The sequence below is a fragment of the Gymnoscopelus braueri genome (genome assembly GCF_963280865.1).
Source record: "Gymnoscopelus braueri genome assembly, chromosome: 6".
Taxonomy (NCBI): domain Eukaryota; kingdom Metazoa; phylum Chordata; class Actinopteri; order Myctophiformes; family Myctophidae; genus Gymnoscopelus; species Gymnoscopelus braueri.
Window position 1 is genome coordinate 36,217,660 of NC_137607.1, and position 19,577 is coordinate 36,237,236.

Sequence of the window (19,577 nt, forward strand, 5' to 3'; positions counted from 1 at the left end):
CACATGTGGACTTGCATCCTGCAGTCCCGGGAAGCCATCCACCTTTCACTTCTTCCTCAAGCAGCGACTGGGACGATGACAAAAAACAAGAGAGAGAGAAAGAAGAAATCACACCACCAAACCCATACTCATCCTTCGTTCCCATGAGTGCTTCTCGGCGACCCAGGGGAGTTCTTGACATAAAATTTGACAACACCTCTAGCAGCACAGATGGGGTAGATGGGAGTGTCTGGTCAGAGGACCGGAGGGAGAGAAAGGGCCTGAGTGCTCTGAAAGCCATGTCATCAGATAGAGGAAACTGGGATGCAGTACATGAGGAACATGAAAGCGGCTCTAATCAACAGACTGACCAGTTTATATCTTACCATGGGCACCCCACTTTATATAAGTATCAAGCCAATAGGGACATCAAGCCATTCTTTTCCTCTACCTCAACAGATGGAACAAGAGCTGCAGGGATGCCACATGGAATCTCCCAGCTCAGCCTCAGTAGCCATACTGTTGTAGATACCCAGGCACCACCTCCTGTCCCAGGATCACCACCACCAGAGGAGGATGGGGTGGTGGTGCCAATGTGGAGATCTTCAAAGATCAGTGAAAAGCAAGACGACATGGGTTCAACGTCCTCCACATCTCGAAATAGTGATGTAGAAAGGAGCCCCAGTCTCGTAGGGCTGGGAGTGGCAACACCATACCACACAACACGGGGCTATCGGAGCATAATCTCCACTACAACACGCCGGACCAGGTCCCCAGAGCCGCGGTAGAACATTGAAGCGGACGTCGCCTGGTGATCAATCTGAGAATGCAACACTTCCGCATTTAAAAAAATATTTTCGTTTGTGCGCCTGCTCAGAACTCTATGGACACGCCTTTTCGACTCAATATTGGTACTTCCGGCAGACAGATTCCATTAGACCCAATGGACCTCAATTTTAAACTTCCGGCAGACTTCCGGGTGCTTCAAAACGCCACTGAGCACTTTCAAAGAAATGAATAGCTGGGGGCGGGGCAATCCGCCCTCTAGATATATCATAACTCTATGGTCCGGACTGACCAGCGTGAGAGCAATGTGACCAACACCACCTCAACCTCAACACCACGTTTAACTTTGCGAGCAAGCACCATAAAAAGATGATTGGCATTGTTGATTTTTATGTCACTGAATGATACTCAATATGGTTTTGATTTTTTTTTTTTTAAACTTGGAACGTATAACTATAAGAAATGATTTGATACACACCAACTCAGGTACATACAGTATGTTGAAAGGACTCATCTTTGACATCACTTTGTATTGTTGTAACTTACCGATTTGATTTATGAATCATTGATCCATGTCTGCTGAATGCATTTTGAAAACACATTTCCTTTTGTCCACATCATGTCATTAATACATTATTTTAAGAGAACCTAAGCTCAAGTCAATTTCTCTAATTTATTTTCACAGCTGGATGACAATAGCATACTGATGAGCATAATAGCAATGATAATGTGAGGACTAAATCTCTCTAGTTGTGGGCAAAACACAAGCTCCTGTATCAAGCATTAAGTTAATAAACCCCTTTATTTTTGTATAGAGACATAGGTTATAGTGAAAACAGACATATACACACTTACATACATAGTTTACATACATATATACAGCCAGGACAAGGTGGTCCATCCTCCTGCATTAACATGAAAGAATACTATCTCAATTACTTTGTATACAAGTATTTAGTAAGCAGTCTACAAGAACTACAAGTCCATCGTTTAACAAATTCTCATACGCTTATGACTGAAATGCATTCTGACATTATATAACCGAAGCTCTTACAAGGTTTAGAAAGCAAAAGGGTTTTCGTTTACATACATACGGGCTGGTATTAAAACTCATTCAGTATTACCTTCAAGGTCAGTTCTGAGAGGTACAACAATAGTGTGGTGGAAAGGTCCCAGCACAGACTACTTGCCTTTGAGCAAGGCATCAAGTCAGCCCCTGTGCTCTAAGAGGCACCTTCCTATGAACAGTGTGTGAGAGAACGTTTGGTAGGGGTTAAATGCAGGAGGGAACTCCTCTTCCACGGTGAGGTTACAGGTGTGTTCCAGGTCTGAATAAGACGCAATCATGGTTTTCAGAAGAGAGTGAAGGTATCATGATCGCCAATATCAAATGAAGCACAAAAGAAAGATACTTGCACAAAATTCCTGTACAATAAATGAGGAGATTTTACATTAAAAAAAAGAAAAGAAAAAAAAGAAACATTAAATCATCCATTCACAGAAAAGCTCTGATGGAGCATGCATGCAAATATTAAGTCTTCGGATGATTTCAGCGTCACATCACAGCCAAAGACAAAAGGTTTATACATTTGTTACAAGAACATTATACTAGGCAAGAAAGAACAGCATCAGCGTCATTACACAGTTTCAAACTGTCAATGTCCATGGTTTTTGATTAGACCCTAGGGGGAGATACTAAAGTAACGCATTCACCAAAGCTACCTAGCTAAGCTAGGCCTAGATAAGCCTAAAAAAAAACCTTGTCCCGCCTGAGAGGGCCACCTCGTCTTCCCCCCATCGATCTACTAACACTGTCAGTGCTGGGGGAGAGATGCTACTACCAAGACCTGAAACGAACAGTGAACTAAGGCAGTGGTTCTCAACCTTTTCAGGCCGCGACCCCCTAAAAATAATCATATTTGAACTGGGGACCCCCCACCCCGACAAGCACTTGGAATGTAGGAGTTGGGGCATTACATTTTGTTTCACCCGGTTCCACAGATAAATATTGTGAAAATAGCCGATCTACAAGCTCACAACACCTTGCAACGCAAATGTAGCCTCTTTCTTATATTATTTGACAATTTGGCCAATGTTTGACTAGTTTTTACAGTATAGTTTGTTGATTACTTTTGATGCAGTAATAGTCTTTTTTCTTTAGGTATTAAAAAGGTCTTATAAGTCATTAAATCGTCACTTCACAGTCATCTGCCCCCCCCCCCCCCCCCTCCCCTCCTCAAAATCATGTGGGGACCCCCCTGGGGGTCCCGAGCCACAGGTTGAGAAACACTGAACTAAGGAAGACACAATGGATGCCACATTATCAAGACAACTTTGACACCAGCTGGCTCTATTTCAACTCAAAACACCGGCCCGACCGTCTGAATACATCCTGAATAATCCCTGACCACTATTTGTGTTAGTGTGCCTGTCTGTCTGTGTGTGTGTATGTATTGCGTGTATGTATGCATAATATTTTATGCATGTGAATGAGACACACAAAGTGACTTCCACGTGTTGAGGCACAAGTATATTCTCACCAACACATCGTACATAGATAAACTGGCCAGAGGACCAACAAACTGTTGCTGTTGGACAGAAACCTTGTATCTCCACATTTCACCTATAAAATAGGGCATACATTTTCATCAAATGTATGCACTATTTTATAATTAATTGTAAAAGGAGCAAATATAGCAGATCTACAAGCTCACAATGCGACGTGTTGAGCTTATAGAGCTGCCATTTCTGAAATCCTTTGAAAATTCTCGCCTACTATGACATGCACAGAAGAGGGACGCTAGGTTTACCATTTAGACCAGGGAACGATTCTAAAAACGCCTTCTAAATCCTTAATTTCTGAAAAACTTCAAATATTTATTCAAAAAAATAATAATATATATCATATTGCAACAACTAAAATGACTGGCTTGAAAGTTATAGCAACGTATAGGTGTAACAGGTCTAAATGGGTTAAAGTGGTTAAGTCTGTCTGTATTTTACAAAATATTGAAACAATGAAAAGAGCTTGTGGCTAAATAATAACTACATTGGATGCATTGGAACAAAGGTTCTTTTCCCCCCATTTCCTGAAAAGTCGTTTTGGAAATACAAGGTTTGCGGCTGACAGTGACGATATGCTGGTCAAAACGTTTATGACCGACGGCTGTGTTGTAAGAACAGTTAAGTTAGTAAGCAGCAATGCTGATTAGTAGAGTGGGCATGATGTTTGAATCCATCACGGAGGGGGGGGGGGGGCTTTGCAAACTGGAACACAATCTGGGGCTACGGAGTGACGGGGGGCACCGTAAGAAAGAAATATCACTGGCACCAATCAATAGAAAACACGCAGGCGTCGCCAGCCTGCACGCAGCCATTTGACACAGTGTGTGCTTCTTTAAGAATTCCAATCAAAGCATGAGTTCAAGTCTGATGCACCAGGTATAAAAATGTACAATGTGCCATCACACTTAAACCCTATATACTTAGTTGATGGGAGTTCCCCAGGCCTTTACACTTAGTATCTTCGGCGAAAATAGCCGATCTACAAGCTCACAACGCATCACGTGTTGTGAGCTTGTACGGTACACCGACTATTTCCGCCGAATGTTCACCCCCAGAATAGGGCTGCTATAGGGTTCATGTGGTTTAAGACTTGCTCAAAGGGTCACATCTGATGGTTTCTTTGTGCTGGAGGCAAAGGGCTGAGGAGTGGCGTTCTCTTGTCACAGCATGTCACTTTATACCGCCATCCACCTATGACCACATGTTATCCTAACACAGACAGCGATATGACACATCACAGTGAGGGGAGAGGGAATGCCACCGGGCGGGGCTTTGCCGCAAGCTGATAAAACTATGGAACATTGGAAGGGAATATCAGTCCACAGTCACAGTCCAGGACCTGATCTCTCTCTGGACAGCATGCAGCCAGGCTGGAATATAACCCTTGACCTTTGACCCGCAACACCCCCAACCCCACCCAACAGGAAAACACCGATGCCATTGCCGACATACAACTTTCCCCATTTTTCATTGTATTGTTTACTTATTAGTTGTCGATTCTCATAGCTGTCGTCATGGTCGTTATTCTCTCTCAGTTCTTTATTCTTTCTTTTTTTCAAAACAAGTCTTCGTGTTGGCCGTTTTTTGATCTCTGGCTATGACATCTCTCTCTCCTTGTACCATTCTACAAATTCGTCCAACAATACTGGCCCTGGTAAAAAAAAAAAAAAGATAAGAAAGAGAGATATATGTAATAATGCAATTTTTTTGTTGTTGCGTGTACTGTAAAATCGTGTGTCAATTTAACATTAAGTGTATAAATGGAACCAAATGGACCCTTAAGGGTCGTTCATGCCAGGTAATACAACTTTAACTATATTGTTCACCACTGTTGTCGTTATAGTTGTTTTGTGGATTCTGCCATCCACAATTTTTTATAAAACTATATATTTATTTTACTGTACTATGTGTGTGCTGGAATATGGTGGATATTCATATTTACTCACAGGCACCATCTTCGTCATAGTTACTGAGGTCCAGGCTGATTGTCCTGCTGAACTCTAAAACATTACACCACTGGTCTTTGTTGATGACTTTATACTTGGACTGCTGGAGGAAGCATAGAAGCTTTGGTTTACACAACCGCAAACAATAAAAGAAACAAACACAGCTGTGCGACATGCTCCGATTTGGATGCCGTTCAGGCCCTCCTTCCTCACCTCTAGAAACTGGTTAAATACGGGAAACAGAGGCCAGGTCTTTCCCAGGAGAAGTCCCAGCATGCACTTGGCTGTGTTCAAGTCCAAACTCCTCTGATCCTTTTCCTGTCCAAATCCAAAACAACCAGAGGGGTTCATGAGGTCAGTGTGAGGCGTTCCATCCAGCAGAGATCACACACAGGGACAAGCACAGTAAGCTCATTATCCGCAACACAACGCCTGCCCATAATGCAACACATGAACCCATCAGACCCATTTCTCATGATCATCAAATATGACAGTGGCGACACAGTCGCTGTTGCGTGCTTATGTCGCGCATCAAAACATTTGCGGATGTACTGTACAAGCTTGTGACGTGTCGCACTGCGACGCGTTGTGAGCTTGTAAACCGGCTATTTTCGATGCGCGACACAAACGCTCAACCAAGTATAAATCTGGAGTCAGTGTGTTGCTCTCCTGAAAGTATGCTTACATCAGCCCAAGGCAGGCTGTGTAAATACAGGAGGTTGAACACTTGATAAGAGCTCTCTCACTGCAAGTTAAGTCAAACCAGATAATGGCATACAAAAAAAAGTCTACATATGGGTATGTTCTTACACAGCGTTTTGTCCCCCAAATGCTGCTGCCTTTTGTTACATTCAAACCCTATGGAAATGCATCCACCTTCTAAAAAGCGCTGAGCTGATTTTTATTGCAGCAACTGGAGCGCTTCCAAAAGCTGGTGAGAAAAGTTAAACTTTTCACAAAAACATTAATGACGTGGACCACTCCTTTCTGAGACATGGTCACCGGGTCGTCGTAAAGGAATGGGAAAGGAATGGGTGTCACGTGATCAGTTTGTTTAGCCTCTACTGTATATTATCCAGTCAAACGGCACTTTTTTTTTACGTTTGACTTACGCGGGCGAAATCAAAGGCGTATCTGTAGATGAGCTTAAAGCTGGTGGCGTCATTGAGGACAGATCTCAGGTAGTCGAGGGAGTTGCGCAGTCTCTCCGTGGAGTCACACCTGACAACGGAACAAAGCCACTTTAGACACACACACTCTACACTCAAGCAGCTGAACACCGGAGAGCACGGTTATGACAAGAGCCCGTCTCATCCAGGGTGATTATAAACAACACGGCTTGATGGTAGGACTTACTGTAATGAACCCATGCCTCTCAGCCACTCCTGGAGAGTGAAATATCCCATACTCTGTGCATCCAGCTTCCAGGCAAGCACCAGCATCACCACCTGGACAGGACACACAAAAAGCATCCCTTACCACCACACACACATCTCCCTCCCTCGGCTTGGCGTGACATGAATTCAGCCAGTGAAGTGAATTGGCAAAGCCTGTTAACCCATTAAGACCTGAAGCCGATTCTACAAATGTCTTCTAAATCCCAACAGTTTTCTGAAAAACGTATGTTTCTATATCAGTGGTGCTCAAACTTTTTCATGTCAAGGTGTAAAATAATGCTTTTCAGATCAAATCAAAAAATTACACAGATGCGTTCCAGGTCTCAATGGGTTAAATATACAACTGAGAAAACAGCTGTCCACTGTCCTAAAAAAAAAAAAAAACTTAAATAAATTGAAATAATAAGAATGCAAGGCACTAAGGCAGACTAAAGAGGCATTGAATACACTCCTTACGTTCTCTGGTTCCACGCCGATGTCCTCGCAAAACTTCTCCATGCCCTCTGGCCCCACGACGTCGTCACAGCCTGTTTTAGACACAGCAATGTGACATCATCATCATCCATGTGTAACACCTGAGGCGTAACACCCGCCCACTGAGCAAAGCACTGGCTTTATAGGTCACAGTCATTCAACATGGAGCTGATTGTGAGTGTCGTGACATCTACCAGCACTGACTTCCTCACCTGCATACTCGTAGAACCACTCTATGCATCTCTTACTGGAGAACGTCTCCTCTTCACAGATTTGTAATGTGTCGTGTTTTCTGAAAACACTTCAGATGAAAACATTGGTCAACACGACATCATAGCGATGGCAATCTTTCCCGCGACTTTTCAAATTCCCACTTCAACCACTGTCAACCTGACTTCCCTATTTTGGGCATGTTGACAAATGGTTGCCAAAATTATCAAAATGTTTCCAAAATTGATCTTGTGAGCTTGTAGATTGGCTATTTTGGCATTTTTTTGTACGATAAAGTACTGTATATAGGGATTATTAAGTGTTTAAAACTACACATGATTTAAAACGGGGCCTCCGAAACATTCTCTATATGGTGAGCATTCTATACAGTCATACGAGAGCAATGAGTAAGGCTCAGCTCTGCTGTATCACTGGAGAGGAAGAATTCATCACTACGCTAGTACTGTAGGTACAGTATGACTGGTGGCTTTTTACTCCTGAGCAATAATGCCATCATACCTTTCTTGGCGGCTTTTCTTGGCTGACATGTCGTCTCCTGCGGACGGTCTCCTCTTTTTCCTGGGAGGCATGGCTCTGGAACAAGCTGGACCAATGGGAAGACAGATGGACAGGTCATACTGGAAGCAGTGCATAGGTGATGATAGTGCTAGGCAATTAACCAAAATTAAATCAAAGCCGATATTTAGAAGCAATAACCGACTTAATCTTTCTCAAGTACTTTAATCGATTGATCAAGATGCTGATTTTTTTCTATTTGGCTTTTTGTATATCAATGAATCGATACAATAAAAGCCAAATAGATGTTTTATAATCAACTAAATTCATTAGTCTGATTAATCCTGTAGTGTGCTTCGTTGTACATTGGTGGCGTACCAAATATCGCAATCGAGACGGTGTACAAATGGGTCCATTTGGTTCCATTTGTACACTGTCACTGTCAGTGAGTTATGAGGCCTTATATATACCAAACTGGGGGTCCTTGAAACTAATAACTTTGAGAACCATTGCTATAGAAGATGGCTTATTATTACCTGAGGGGTGACTGTCCTGTCCGACGTCCTCTGTCAGGTTCTGTCATGAGGAATGCACAGGAATGTTAGCTTAATTCTAGCTTCTCTCTCACACACACACACACACACACACACACACACACACACACACACACACACACACACACACACACACACACACACACACACACACACACACACACACACACACACACACACAAACATATTTACCAGCCTATGCAGGGTGTGGTAGATCTTGTGAATGCTGGCCAGTGTAGACAAATGGGAGTTCAGCTGAAAATCTATAATTTCCACAAATGAAATACAAACTTTTATCAGAACTGATCCTACAGTTGAGTGACATGCAATAATAACCTTCAAATGTTCTTCGGAAAACATATGAATCCAAATCAAACAACAGACCACAGCTGACAATCTCCTGTATATATTGACAGATCCATTCATTTTCAACTGTATCAATGCAGTTGTGATGACTGGTGGGTGACATCATTATAGCACTAGTCTATCCGTTTCTATAATTAGATTTCCAACAGTTTTAACCAGAATAATATGACCAGCTCCGCCATATGGTCTCTAAGTCAGTGATTTAGGGCAGGGGTCTTCAACAGGGGGTCCGGGACCCCTAGAGGGTACTCAGAGTAACTACAGGGGTAACGCCAAATCGTTGTGTGATGGGGAACATTAGCCGAATGTGAGCTTGTAGATCGACTATTTTCAGAGAATTGGTGTAGAGGGAAAAAGAGCAAACCAAGTACAGAGCCAAAGGTCACGTTGAATAAATGATGAGGGTTTAAAAGGTTAACATGCACATTAACATGAATCCAACATATTAATAGAAAACATAATGTTATAACAAGTCTATGGAGCTGTCTATGAAATCTATGAAAAAGTGTAATCTGCAACACAATGTTATACAATATGTATGGGGGTCCCTGCTTCATCTCTCTCTCAGCTAAGGGGTCCTTGGGCTGAAAAACGTTGAAGACCCCTGATTTAGGGCTTAAGATGTGTTTTAAAAAAAGACAGAATAGTGATCACACGCATGCATGACAGACATAGATCTGCTCCACACGTAACGCTTGCAAAGTCTAAATGACTTGGATTACATGCATCATGCTACCTTTTAGCCAAATGTCATCTAGCCATTTGCGTTCAGAAGACGTCGTCCAATACAGTCGTGTTTAATTCGTTTCCAAAAAGGCCGAAAAACCCAGTCAAATCAACGGACGTGCGAGCAGATAGCACTAGCTGCATACCTAAAATAGCAGTGCACACACGCACAACTTGCACACAGAGTTTACAAAGTATCTGGAGAGTTGGCTACATGGGCGTTGTAGTCCGTTTCCTTAATACGCGCCATAGGAACCTCGACTGTAGTTGCTAAATCAAACTACAATTCCCAGGCTCACAACGATAATTATTTCACCCCTCTCCTCTCCCCCAACATTTACCTCAACTGATGAATGCATTTCACGTTGTTACAAAAAAAAGCAACATTGTATCGTGCTTATAACACATCTACTGCATGTATATGTTTCATTACCATATGTAAATGGCGCACAGACAGACAGACGGCACTGCTGCAGCAGGCAGTGAAAGATCTTTTACAGAACTGCGTCACAATTTTTCATTCTCTGTATTTTTCCGCAGCTGACTGCAAATTTGACCGATTTAACAACAGCATCACACTGTCACCAAGTTGAAGTTGACATTCGTGGGCGACCTCGACTGTAATCAACGGACACAAATCACAACAGATCAATTTTTAACCGAAAGAAAACCATGGCATGTCGATTTGGACTCGGAAACACAACTGAACAGCACTAAACGTTACGCTGAAACATCACCAGCCCCAGCAGGAACACTGCAGAGTCAAAAGTCTCACCACTGAGCATCCACATCACATTACATTATTATTGCAACTATTCTCCCTTTGTTGTCGCCCCAAGACAACTGAAAAATACAACAGCCAGTCAGCCACACAATTCATGCATGATCTTCTGCACAATACAAGTGGATCCAGAGATGCAATGCATCTGACTTGTCTGCACGAGCTTTGTCTCCGATTACTCGACTAACCCCCACTCTGCTGAATGATTTGCATGTTCAAAACGATGGTTAAAAAGCCATGTTAAAGGATACTTACTTGCCGCATCAGAGTGCATTTTTATGAAACACACAACTGTCTGTGGGAAAACCAGCCGCAGACCCGGCCAGTGGGCGGGACGTGTCAGTGTAAACCACGCCCATTGGCACTTTAGGCACAAGATCGGCCCTCGTGGCCACGCCCTTGCTTGCTGCGGATTGGCCGATTCGGGTGTCATGTAACCGGCTGGTAGACAAAGAACTAAAGCCCGCCCATGCGCCGACGGGATACGGCAGAATTCCAAAACAGGCCGTCCCGTCGCGGCACCTCATTGGCTGGCAAGCTGACCCGCAGACGTCAGTCATCAGGATTTCCTCGTGCTAGACTGAAGTCCGGCCCACGACGGGATCTGATTGGCCAGGTCCATGGGTTTGTTAGTACAGTCAACCATACAGCAAAACATCATCTGTCAATTTGCTTCGCTCAGTCAGAGAGAAACACACATACACATACACGTACGCACGCCACACACACACACACACACACACGCACGCACGCACGCACGCACGCACGCACGCACGCACGCACGCACGCACGCACGCACGCACGCACGCACACACACACACACACACACACACACACACACACACACACACACACACACACACACACGGAGTTGAGGCCTCAGTAAGTTAAGTGTCCTGTTCTAAAATTCAAGTCAAAAGGTGAGTGACCTCCCACTCCTTGTATCCCAGACCCAGAGAAATCTCAGGAGTTCTGAAACTCTCTTTGCAACATATCTACCAGTGGTGGAAAGTAACTAGGTACAATTACTTAAGTAGGCTACTGTACTTAAGTACAATTTTGAGGTATTTTTACTTTACTGGAGTATTTCCAATTTTCAATACTTTTACTTCTACTCCACTACATCTCAGAGGCAAATATTGTATTTTACTCCACTACAATTATTTGAAAACTTTAGTTACTATAGTTACTTTGTAGATTTTGATTATTATTACAAAACATTACCCACTTCAGCCCTGTATACATTTCGGCCATTTGAAAATAGCCGATCTACAAGCTCACAATGCATTGCGATGCGACTCATTGTGAGCTTGTAGATCAGCTATTTTCAAATGAAGATTTTTATACATTTGAAAACTTGTGAAATGGGACATTCTTCAGAATGAGTACTTTCTACTTTTGGTACTTTAAGTACATTTTGATACCAATACTTTTGTACTTTTATTCAAGTACATTTTTTACAGAGTATTTCTACCTTTCTACCCGGACCCCACTTTGAGAATCACTAATGGCAGAACCTCACTACACACCTGACCTAATATATCACTTTTTGATGCTGGTGATGCTTACTGTGTGACTATGCTGTGCAACAATGCCATGTTACCCTTAAGAGCGCTCTGTGTGTGTGTGTGTGTGTGTGTGTGTGTGTGTGTGTGTGTGTGTGTGTGTGTGTGTGTGTGTGTGTGTGTGTGTGTGTGTGTGTGTGTGTGTGTGTGTGTGTGTGTGTGTGTGTGTGTGTGTATGTGCGTGTTAGGCATTGAAGTGTGTCATCTCCAGATTTCTCTGGTGACCTCCCTGCTGTCCAGCACTCAGATAAACATTCACATTGACTGGCCTCATCTTCATGTCTTTATTGGCAGGCAGGAGTAATAATCAATCGATGGTGCCAAGTCTGTCTACACTCTCACACTGTATTCTCAATACAGAGGCAGCCAATCGAAAGCACCACAGAGTGTCCATCCATGCGGTGATGTAGTCACACGGACATAAAAAATTGCAGCCATTATCCCCTTGGTCACTAGGAGCAACGGGTAGAATGGCTCGAGAAGTGCTCCGGAGTCCGGAACCAAGGCGTTTGCACTTCATTCTGGGTATAGTGGGGTCAGATAGCAGAACTTCATGTTCTGAATGGGACTAGGTATATTGCGGCTTTGCGTGTATTCAGAATGTTTGAATGTGTTTTAATCGACCAACACAGTTAATGTAAAAAATTGGCTAAACATCTACTAATGTGACAGTGGGGAATTCCTTCAACCAGCACTGAAACATGAACTATTTATTTCCTGTGTGCGTGTAGCCTAAACTATGCTCTGTCACACACCGATAATAGCAGATCTACTAGCTCACAACGCGTCGCATCTGTGATGGGCTTTGAGCTTGTAGATCGGCTATTTTCTGGTTTTCTATCCTACCAGGAGTAGTACTGCTGGTTGTCTATCCAGGACCTCTAGTACTGATGTTTTTCTATCCTGGACCTCTAGTACTGCTGGTTTTCAGTGTCCCAGGGTTGGGAACTATGTCCCACAGATTGGACAGTTGAAACAAATGCATTAATGTCTTGTCTACTATTGCCACAAAACATATTGGAGTTGGACTCTGAATGGCCCTCATGTCTGTCCTCTAAACAGCCTGTTGAAGTATGCAGTGCAGGGCACAGCCTGGGGGAGGCGCCATAAGCAGGTGCTTGGGGGCTTTGTTGTGTCTTTGTGGAGCAGGGCTGGACAAACAGAAAAGAGAGACAGACAGGCGGGGGTCGACGAGACAGGTTATTCTGGTGTGCCTGCATGCGTGCGTGCATGGGTGTGTTTTGGGAATAGTTAGCAGATCTGGGTCGTGTTCTACTGTTGGACATAGTGAGACAAAACAACATACAGTAAATAACTAAATATTGTGTCTGAATAGTATTGTATGGGATTTTGTGTTAGTGTGGAAATAGAAACCAGGTGGAAATGCTCCACAACAGGTGTCCTGTTGAATCAGTGGTTCTCAACCTTTTCAGGCCGCAACCCACCAAAATAAACATATTTGAACTGGGGACCCCCCAAAATAATCATATTTGAGTTGAGGCATTACATTTAGTTTGACTCGGTTCTACAAATAAATATTGTGAAAATAGCTGATCTACAAGCTCAAAATGCCTTGTGTTGCGTAGCGTTGTGAGCTTGTAGATCAGCTATTTTCAAAAGATGTTCTTATATTATTTGACAATTTGACCAGTGTTCGACCAGTTTTTATAGTATAGTGTGTTGATTACTTTAGTTTTGATGCTGTCTGTCTATTTAATTTATTTTCTTTCCTTTTTCTTCTCCTTTCTTTTAGGTATTAAAAAAGGTCTTAAAAGTCCTTAAATTGTCACTTTTCTGTCATATGGGGACCCCCAAAAATCATGTGTGGACCCCCCTGTGGGTCCCGACCCACAGGTTGAGAACTACTAGTTAGTTGTAGTTAGTCTTTTATTTATTTCGGTCCATTTAACAGATATATACATACATACAGTCTACTAATGTTGGTGGCCCGAAAAGGTGTAGGCTGAAGCTGAGGCTTATTTTGCCTACCCTATTTGAAAAGTAACTAAGGTTTTAAAACGAAACGTAATAATAACACAGTTTCAAACATTGATTCAATGAAACTGAAAACATCGGACAAATTGAGAAAATTCTAAGCAAGAGACTGTCCAAGAACAGAAAGCAAAAGGAAATGAGATAAGTTTCACTAAATACAATATGTTTCTATGCTTCATCATACTCTGTGGCTTTTTGACCACAGAATATGGTTCTAAATCTACACACAGATATACATACAATGCTGCACCACCATACTCTGTGGCTAATTGGCCGCAGAATATGGTTCTTCACACAGATATTCATACACATACATACACTCCGTAGCACATACACCTATGCCATGCTTACACACATATACACATACAGCTATTACTTTATCTATTGTACATTGATATATTCAATTATTACTAACTGTTGGAATACTTTATTGTAATATTGTTTTATATTAATTTAATAACTTATTTTTGAACATCTTCTTAAATTTGGTGACTGTTGTACACATTTTATTCCATAAGTCAACCACCTTTATTGATATACACCTGCCTTTTGTGTTGGTCCTTGAACTTCTTTCCTTAAATATACACGATCAAACAGCTCCTGCATGCATGGTGGAAGTATATTATTATGTGCCTTATACATGATTACAGCAGGATTACAGAGTATTTATATTGATGAAAAGGGGGTTGGTGGGAGCAAGGTAATCACAATTCGTATAGCTTTCTTTTGTAGCATGTAGATTGGTTTGGTGATTGTTTTGTATGTGTTCCCCCATACCTCCACATGGAAGCATGATGGAGCAGTACAGTAAAGTGAGTTATTGTTTACTATGTGTTTCATTTTATATAATATTGCAATTGATTTTGATATTTTCGTTATTTATATGTGGTTTCCTACTGAGTCTATTGTAATTCGGATAAATGTATGCTCGTATAGGCTACTCGTTCAATTTCAATTTCATTGATTGATAATTTGACTGGTTTATTCATTTTTCTATTGGAAAAGATGATATATTTGGTTTTGGTTAGGTTCAATGATAATTTGTTTATGTCAAACTCACTGCTCTAGTTCCCTTTCCACTTCCCACTGTGTTAAATGAATGGGGAACTATATTGAACGGGTGCAGCGTGGCACTTCTGCTGACCTCTGCGGGTGCCTTTAGATCAGTTTTTCTCAAAGTGGGGTCCAGGGACCCCGAGGGGTCCTTGAGGGCATTCCAAGGGGTCCCCAGGTAAATGGTTGATAGTTAGGTACCAAATGGACCCTTAACGGTCTGTATAACCAAATCAGGTACATTTTTAGATCACTGGTTCTCAACCTTTTCAGGCCGCAACCCCCCAAAATAATCATATTTGAACTGGGGACCCCCCACCCTGATAAGCACTTGGAATGTAAGAGTTGAGGCATTCAATTGAGTTTGATCTACAATATTTCTTATATTATTTGACAATTTGGCCAATGTTTGACCAGTTTTTATAGTATAGATTGTTGATTACTTTTGATGCAGTAATGGTCTTTTTTCTTTCTTTTTGAAGTAAGTCCTTAAATTGTCACTTCACTGTCATCTGGGGACCCCCCCAAAATCATGTGAGGATCCCCCTGGGGGTCCCGTCCCCCAGGGGGTGACTGTGGATCTCAATTAGTGAATCTAGTATAATGTTTGTTGTTTTAAATTCAGCTGATGGCATAAGCAGCTTACAGGATGTTGACAAAATGACTCATTGTAGAAGCGGAAGCTTCTCCTTTTTGTCCCTCTCTAGCTGATATTGTATCCATATTGAGGATGTGGCTCCAAAGCAGCTGTTATTACGACATTAGTCAATGTTTTGTCAATGTTTCCCCTTTAGTCATGCAATGCATGACCGCTCCTGTACTCGCCTTTCTTGGAGCCAGCCAGCAGAGGGCAGTAGAACCTTAGGACAGCTGCAGTGCAACATATTCTAATGTTGAATATTTGACTCTTTCTGACAGAAATCATAAAATGTGTCTAGTTTGAGTGTCCTTTCTTCATTTGTGGATCAAGGTTATTATAGATCACTAAAACTAAAATGGGTTAAAAAAAACAGCAACTGTAGCCTATTGTGTGTTTATAAAACAAACTAAAACTAAAATCATGGATAAAATGTCCTAGTTTTAGTCTTTATCAATTTATTCCATACAAAAGCCTAGTATTTTGGTTGTATTCTAACTTCTATTTGTTTAATTGTTTTAATACATTTTATGACCTTTTTGAATCTCAACCCTAACAAATACCCCATATTATAATTATAATAAAACTAAGCATGATCGCAAAATACAAATTAACTAAACTAACAAACCTACTTTAAAAACAAAATAAAACTAGCTGAAATTGATAAACATACAGTCAAAATGAAATAAAAATGAAAACTAATACACTTAAAACAATTTACTGGTGTGGATTCAGGTCAATGGGTGTTGTACAGTATGTCTGATTGTCTTTATCTATTGATACACTCAGGCAGCAACACCATAGTCTCTCACTAGATGGTGCCCTCTCCTTGGTGTGTAGTAATGTGTAATACATTTGTCTCATTGAAGTCCAACAGAGACAGCTCCAGGATCAAAACTGGATCATGAAATGTCCTGGTGGGGTTTATGGAGCATTAGGAATATCTGATTTCTTAGTCAACGCAAAGTATGTGTCGCAAAGCGAGAGCCACTGATTTTAACAATTGTTCTGCCTAGGTTCCATTCACATGTTGGTTTCCATTTCATAGGAATTACATTTTCAACATCAAGACCATTCAAACAGAAAACATTAAGCATTAAGCATTTGTCCAATATAAGACTTTACTTCAGACATGCTTACCAGACGGAGTCTATGAAGGACCAAGCATGTACAGTATAAGACATGACAGTCACTGGGATTATGCAAAAATTACACAATGTTCAACAAAACCAGTTTTAAGTGTATGATGTAAAATACGAATTGGCCAACAATAACTAAATCTATTTTGTGTTATTTTATGTTAAAGTTAAGGTTTAACAACATTTACCAAAAAAAATCAATAGTTGTTGCTGAAGTTGCACTATACATGAACATATTTGATTGATTCAACATTTTAAAGCATTTATACAAATTGGTGGCAGAAATATGAATGTTTATGGTTCATGATTCTTCATGATCCGCTGTCTGTAAATAAGATTTACAAATTGTCTTGTAAATCTAAACAGCAAATAAGATTAGTCTAATGATTAGACAAATCTCTAATTAGAATTAAAATCTAATCTCTTGACAGGAGAGATTATCAGAGGAGCAGAGTTTTTACCACCAATATTAAAACCAGGACTGAAGAATGGATAGAGTTTCTCAGAGAAGATGCAGCCAGTGAAAGAGTAGATATGAACTCTGGTCTCCACATCATAAAAGGAGACGAGACCCTCCTCATAATCCACAAACACTCCCACTTTCTGGAGCTTCTCTCTTACATGGAGGACAACATCAGCCCCAGTAAGAGCATGGTACTCATTTCCATTCCTCAACCTTATAGACCAGTAACCGTTGTTGGGGTTCAGTGTAATTTCTCTTTTCCTGTTGATGGACCCTCTAGCCACTCCTAAATTCCAATGAGTCTTCCCTGTAACCTCTACCTCATAGTAGAATCTTCCTGAGGAGAAGCTTTGTTTTCCTAAAACATCAAGAGTTTTAGAGAATCTCTCTGTGTTGTCTGGGAGATTCGTCTTTATGTCGCCATGATTCACTTGTTTTCCATTTTCGGACAGGATGAGTTTGCGGTGTGCTGTATCAGGGTTCAGAGTTACACCCACTGCATATTGCTGGATCCTCCTCAGTTCAGCATCACACAGCTTCTTCATCTCTTTACTGAGTGTCTTCTCCAGCTGAGCCACTGCTGTCCTCACAGTCCCCACATATGAAGACTGATGGACATTGAACTTTGTCCAGTCCTTGGTGGGTGGAGGGTTGTTGATAGGGAATGGGAAGTTCTCAAGGAGGTGAAGATGGTCTTCAGTGTGTGAGAGCTGCTTCAGCTCAGAGCTTCTCTTCTTTAACTCAGTGATTTCCTTTTCCAGCTCTTTGATGAAGCCTTCAGCCTGTTTCTCTGTTGTTTTCTGCTTCTCTTCAATCACATCAAGGAGCTCAGCCTGGCTTCTCTCAATACAGCTGATCAGAGCAGTGAAGACCTGCACACTGTCTTCTATCGCTCTGTCTGCATCTTTCTTGCTGAGCTCTACTGAGTGTTTGACCTCCTGAATCTTCACTTGTCTCTCCTGGATCAACTGTTGAACTTCAGCCTCTGCCTTTCCCAGCTCAGCCTTCTTTCTTTCATATTCCTCTTTCAGAGGTACAATTTGATGGAACTTGTGGTCTAACTCAGTGCAGAACTGACAAACACACTTGTGGTCAGTCTTACAGAACAGCTCCAGAGGTTTGTCATGTTTCTTACATATAATGTCTTCCAGGTTCTTTACAGGGTCGATTAGTTTGTGTCGTTTTAGCGCTGTGATTCTCTGATGAGGCTCCAAGTGAGCCCCACAGTAGGAGGCCAGACACACCAGGCAGGACTTCAGGGCCCTGAGCTTCGTCTCAGTGCAGAAGTCACATGAGATTTCATTTGTTTTAGCAGGTTCTTGGTTTGTGTTGGAATTTCTTTTCACCTGCTGTGTATTCCTGAACTGATCAGCCATCTCTGAAATGAAAGTATTGACAAAGACTTCTGGTCTCTTATCAAAGGTTTTTTTACATAGTGGACACAGACACACATCATTAGTGTCCCAGTAATGTGTGATACAGGTTTTGCAGTAGTTGTGCCCACACGGAGTGGCGATTGGATCAGTGAACACATCCAGACAGATAGAACACAGGAACTGTTCTTCAGACAGGAGACTGCTCGCAGATGCCATTCTACACACAGAATAAAAGAAGAAGTGTCAGATGTAGCCTAATTCTTGAATGATACTTCTCACAGCTTAATTGTTAGGGTTGCTGGATTGTATTGGAATAGAGCACAGTCATGTTGACAGATGTACTACGTACTTCATCAAAACCTGTCATATTTATCAAAATTTCAAGGGATATGAAAATAGTTGAAGATCATGTCTGGATATATGTCTGTTAATGAATAATAAGTCATTCTACCCACCTGTCTTTAAGTTCTCAGTATTTCTGTAAACGTCATGTTGAATGTGTGTGCGCTGCAACCTAACTACTGTCTCTGCTACTGTATACACTTTCACTTTAGATTTACGAGAAACTCCTCCTCCTGGTACTGGAGCTGTTAACCCCTCACAGCCTCCACTCTTCTGTCCTTTAGCCCACTGTTTCCCAAACACTGGGTCGGGACCCATTTGTGGGTCCAGAGAAAATATCCTTACAACAGAAATCAAAGAAATTCCATACATTTCCCCCCAAAAAGAAAAAACTTTTAAGAAGTAGCCTAGTGAAAATGGTAGATGTACAAGCTCACAACATTTTCACTAGTTTGGGTCCTGCATGGGGAGACCCAAAATTTCCCTTTTGGGTCTAAAAGGTTTGGGAACCAATGCTTTAGCTTATCTCTTTCTCATTCTCTTCATCTCCACTGATCCACTTCATCTCTACCGTTTACACCATTCATGAGATATAAAGGACATACAGTTTGAACATTACAAAAACAAATAAAATAAAAAATACAAGACAAAGATGCACAATTTTACCTCAGTGTTAATTTAGCCATTTGTAACTCTGAGTGTTAACA

The 19,577-nt window shown here is 41.6% G+C and overlaps 2 protein-coding genes across 4 annotated transcripts; both read right to left on the reverse strand.

Moving 5' to 3' along the window:
• Nucleotides 1-2,985: 2,985 nt before the first annotated feature.
• Nucleotides 2,986-10,626, reverse strand: dcun1d4 (DCN1, defective in cullin neddylation 1, domain containing 4). 3 transcript variants are annotated; one of them, XM_080431510.1, is made up of 11 exons: nt 10,556-10,626; nt 8,620-8,690; nt 8,410-8,449; nt 7,877-7,961; nt 7,360-7,448; nt 7,130-7,200; nt 6,633-6,724; nt 6,389-6,497; nt 5,490-5,594; nt 5,277-5,376; nt 2,986-4,981 (listed from the first exon to the last, which is right to left on the reverse strand). In XM_080431510.1, the coding sequence occupies exons 1-11, from the start codon at nt 10,572-10,574 to the stop codon at nt 4,926-4,928; spliced, it is 837 nt and encodes a 278-aa protein (XP_080287636.1). In that variant the 5' UTR covers nt 10,575-10,626; the 3' UTR covers nt 2,986-4,925. The 3 variants fall into 3 exon arrangements, with proteins under 3 accessions (XP_080287636.1, XP_080287635.1, XP_080287637.1); XM_080431509.1 differs by having other exon boundaries at nt 5,277-5,379; XM_080431511.1 differs by lacking the exon at nt 10,556-10,626 and adding an exon at nt 9,530-9,662 and having other exon boundaries at nt 5,277-5,379.
• Nucleotides 10,627-16,690: 6,064 nt separating this feature from the next.
• LOC308087027 (E3 ubiquitin-protein ligase TRIM39-like) lies at nt 16,691-19,137 on the reverse strand. The gene is made up of 2 exons (XM_080430669.1): nt 18,984-19,137; nt 16,691-18,745 (listed from the first exon to the last, which is right to left on the reverse strand). Exon 2 carries the CDS (start codon nt 18,742-18,744, stop codon nt 17,089-17,091), a length of 1,656 nt encoding a protein of 551 aa, XP_080286795.1. The 5' UTR covers nt 18,745; nt 18,984-19,137; the 3' UTR covers nt 16,691-17,088.
• Between the last annotated feature and the right edge of the window lie 440 nt (nt 19,138-19,577).

Excerpts from the sequence above, each read along its gene's own strand:
- dcun1d4 (XM_080431509.1), bottom strand. Across the intron at positions 6,725-7,129 it reads TCGGCGTGGAACCAGAGAAC|GTGGTGATGCTGGTGCTTGC; the intron begins GTAAGGAGTGTA and ends TGTCCTGTCCAG. Across the intron at positions 6,498-6,632 it reads AGAGGCATGGGTTCATTACA|GTGTGACTCCACGGAGAGAC; the intron begins GTAAGTCCTACC and ends TTCCGTTGTCAG.
- LOC308087027 (XM_080430669.1), bottom strand. The coding sequence starts at position 18,744 with ATGGCATCTGCGAGCAGTCTCCTGTCTGAAGAACAGTTCCTGTGTTCT.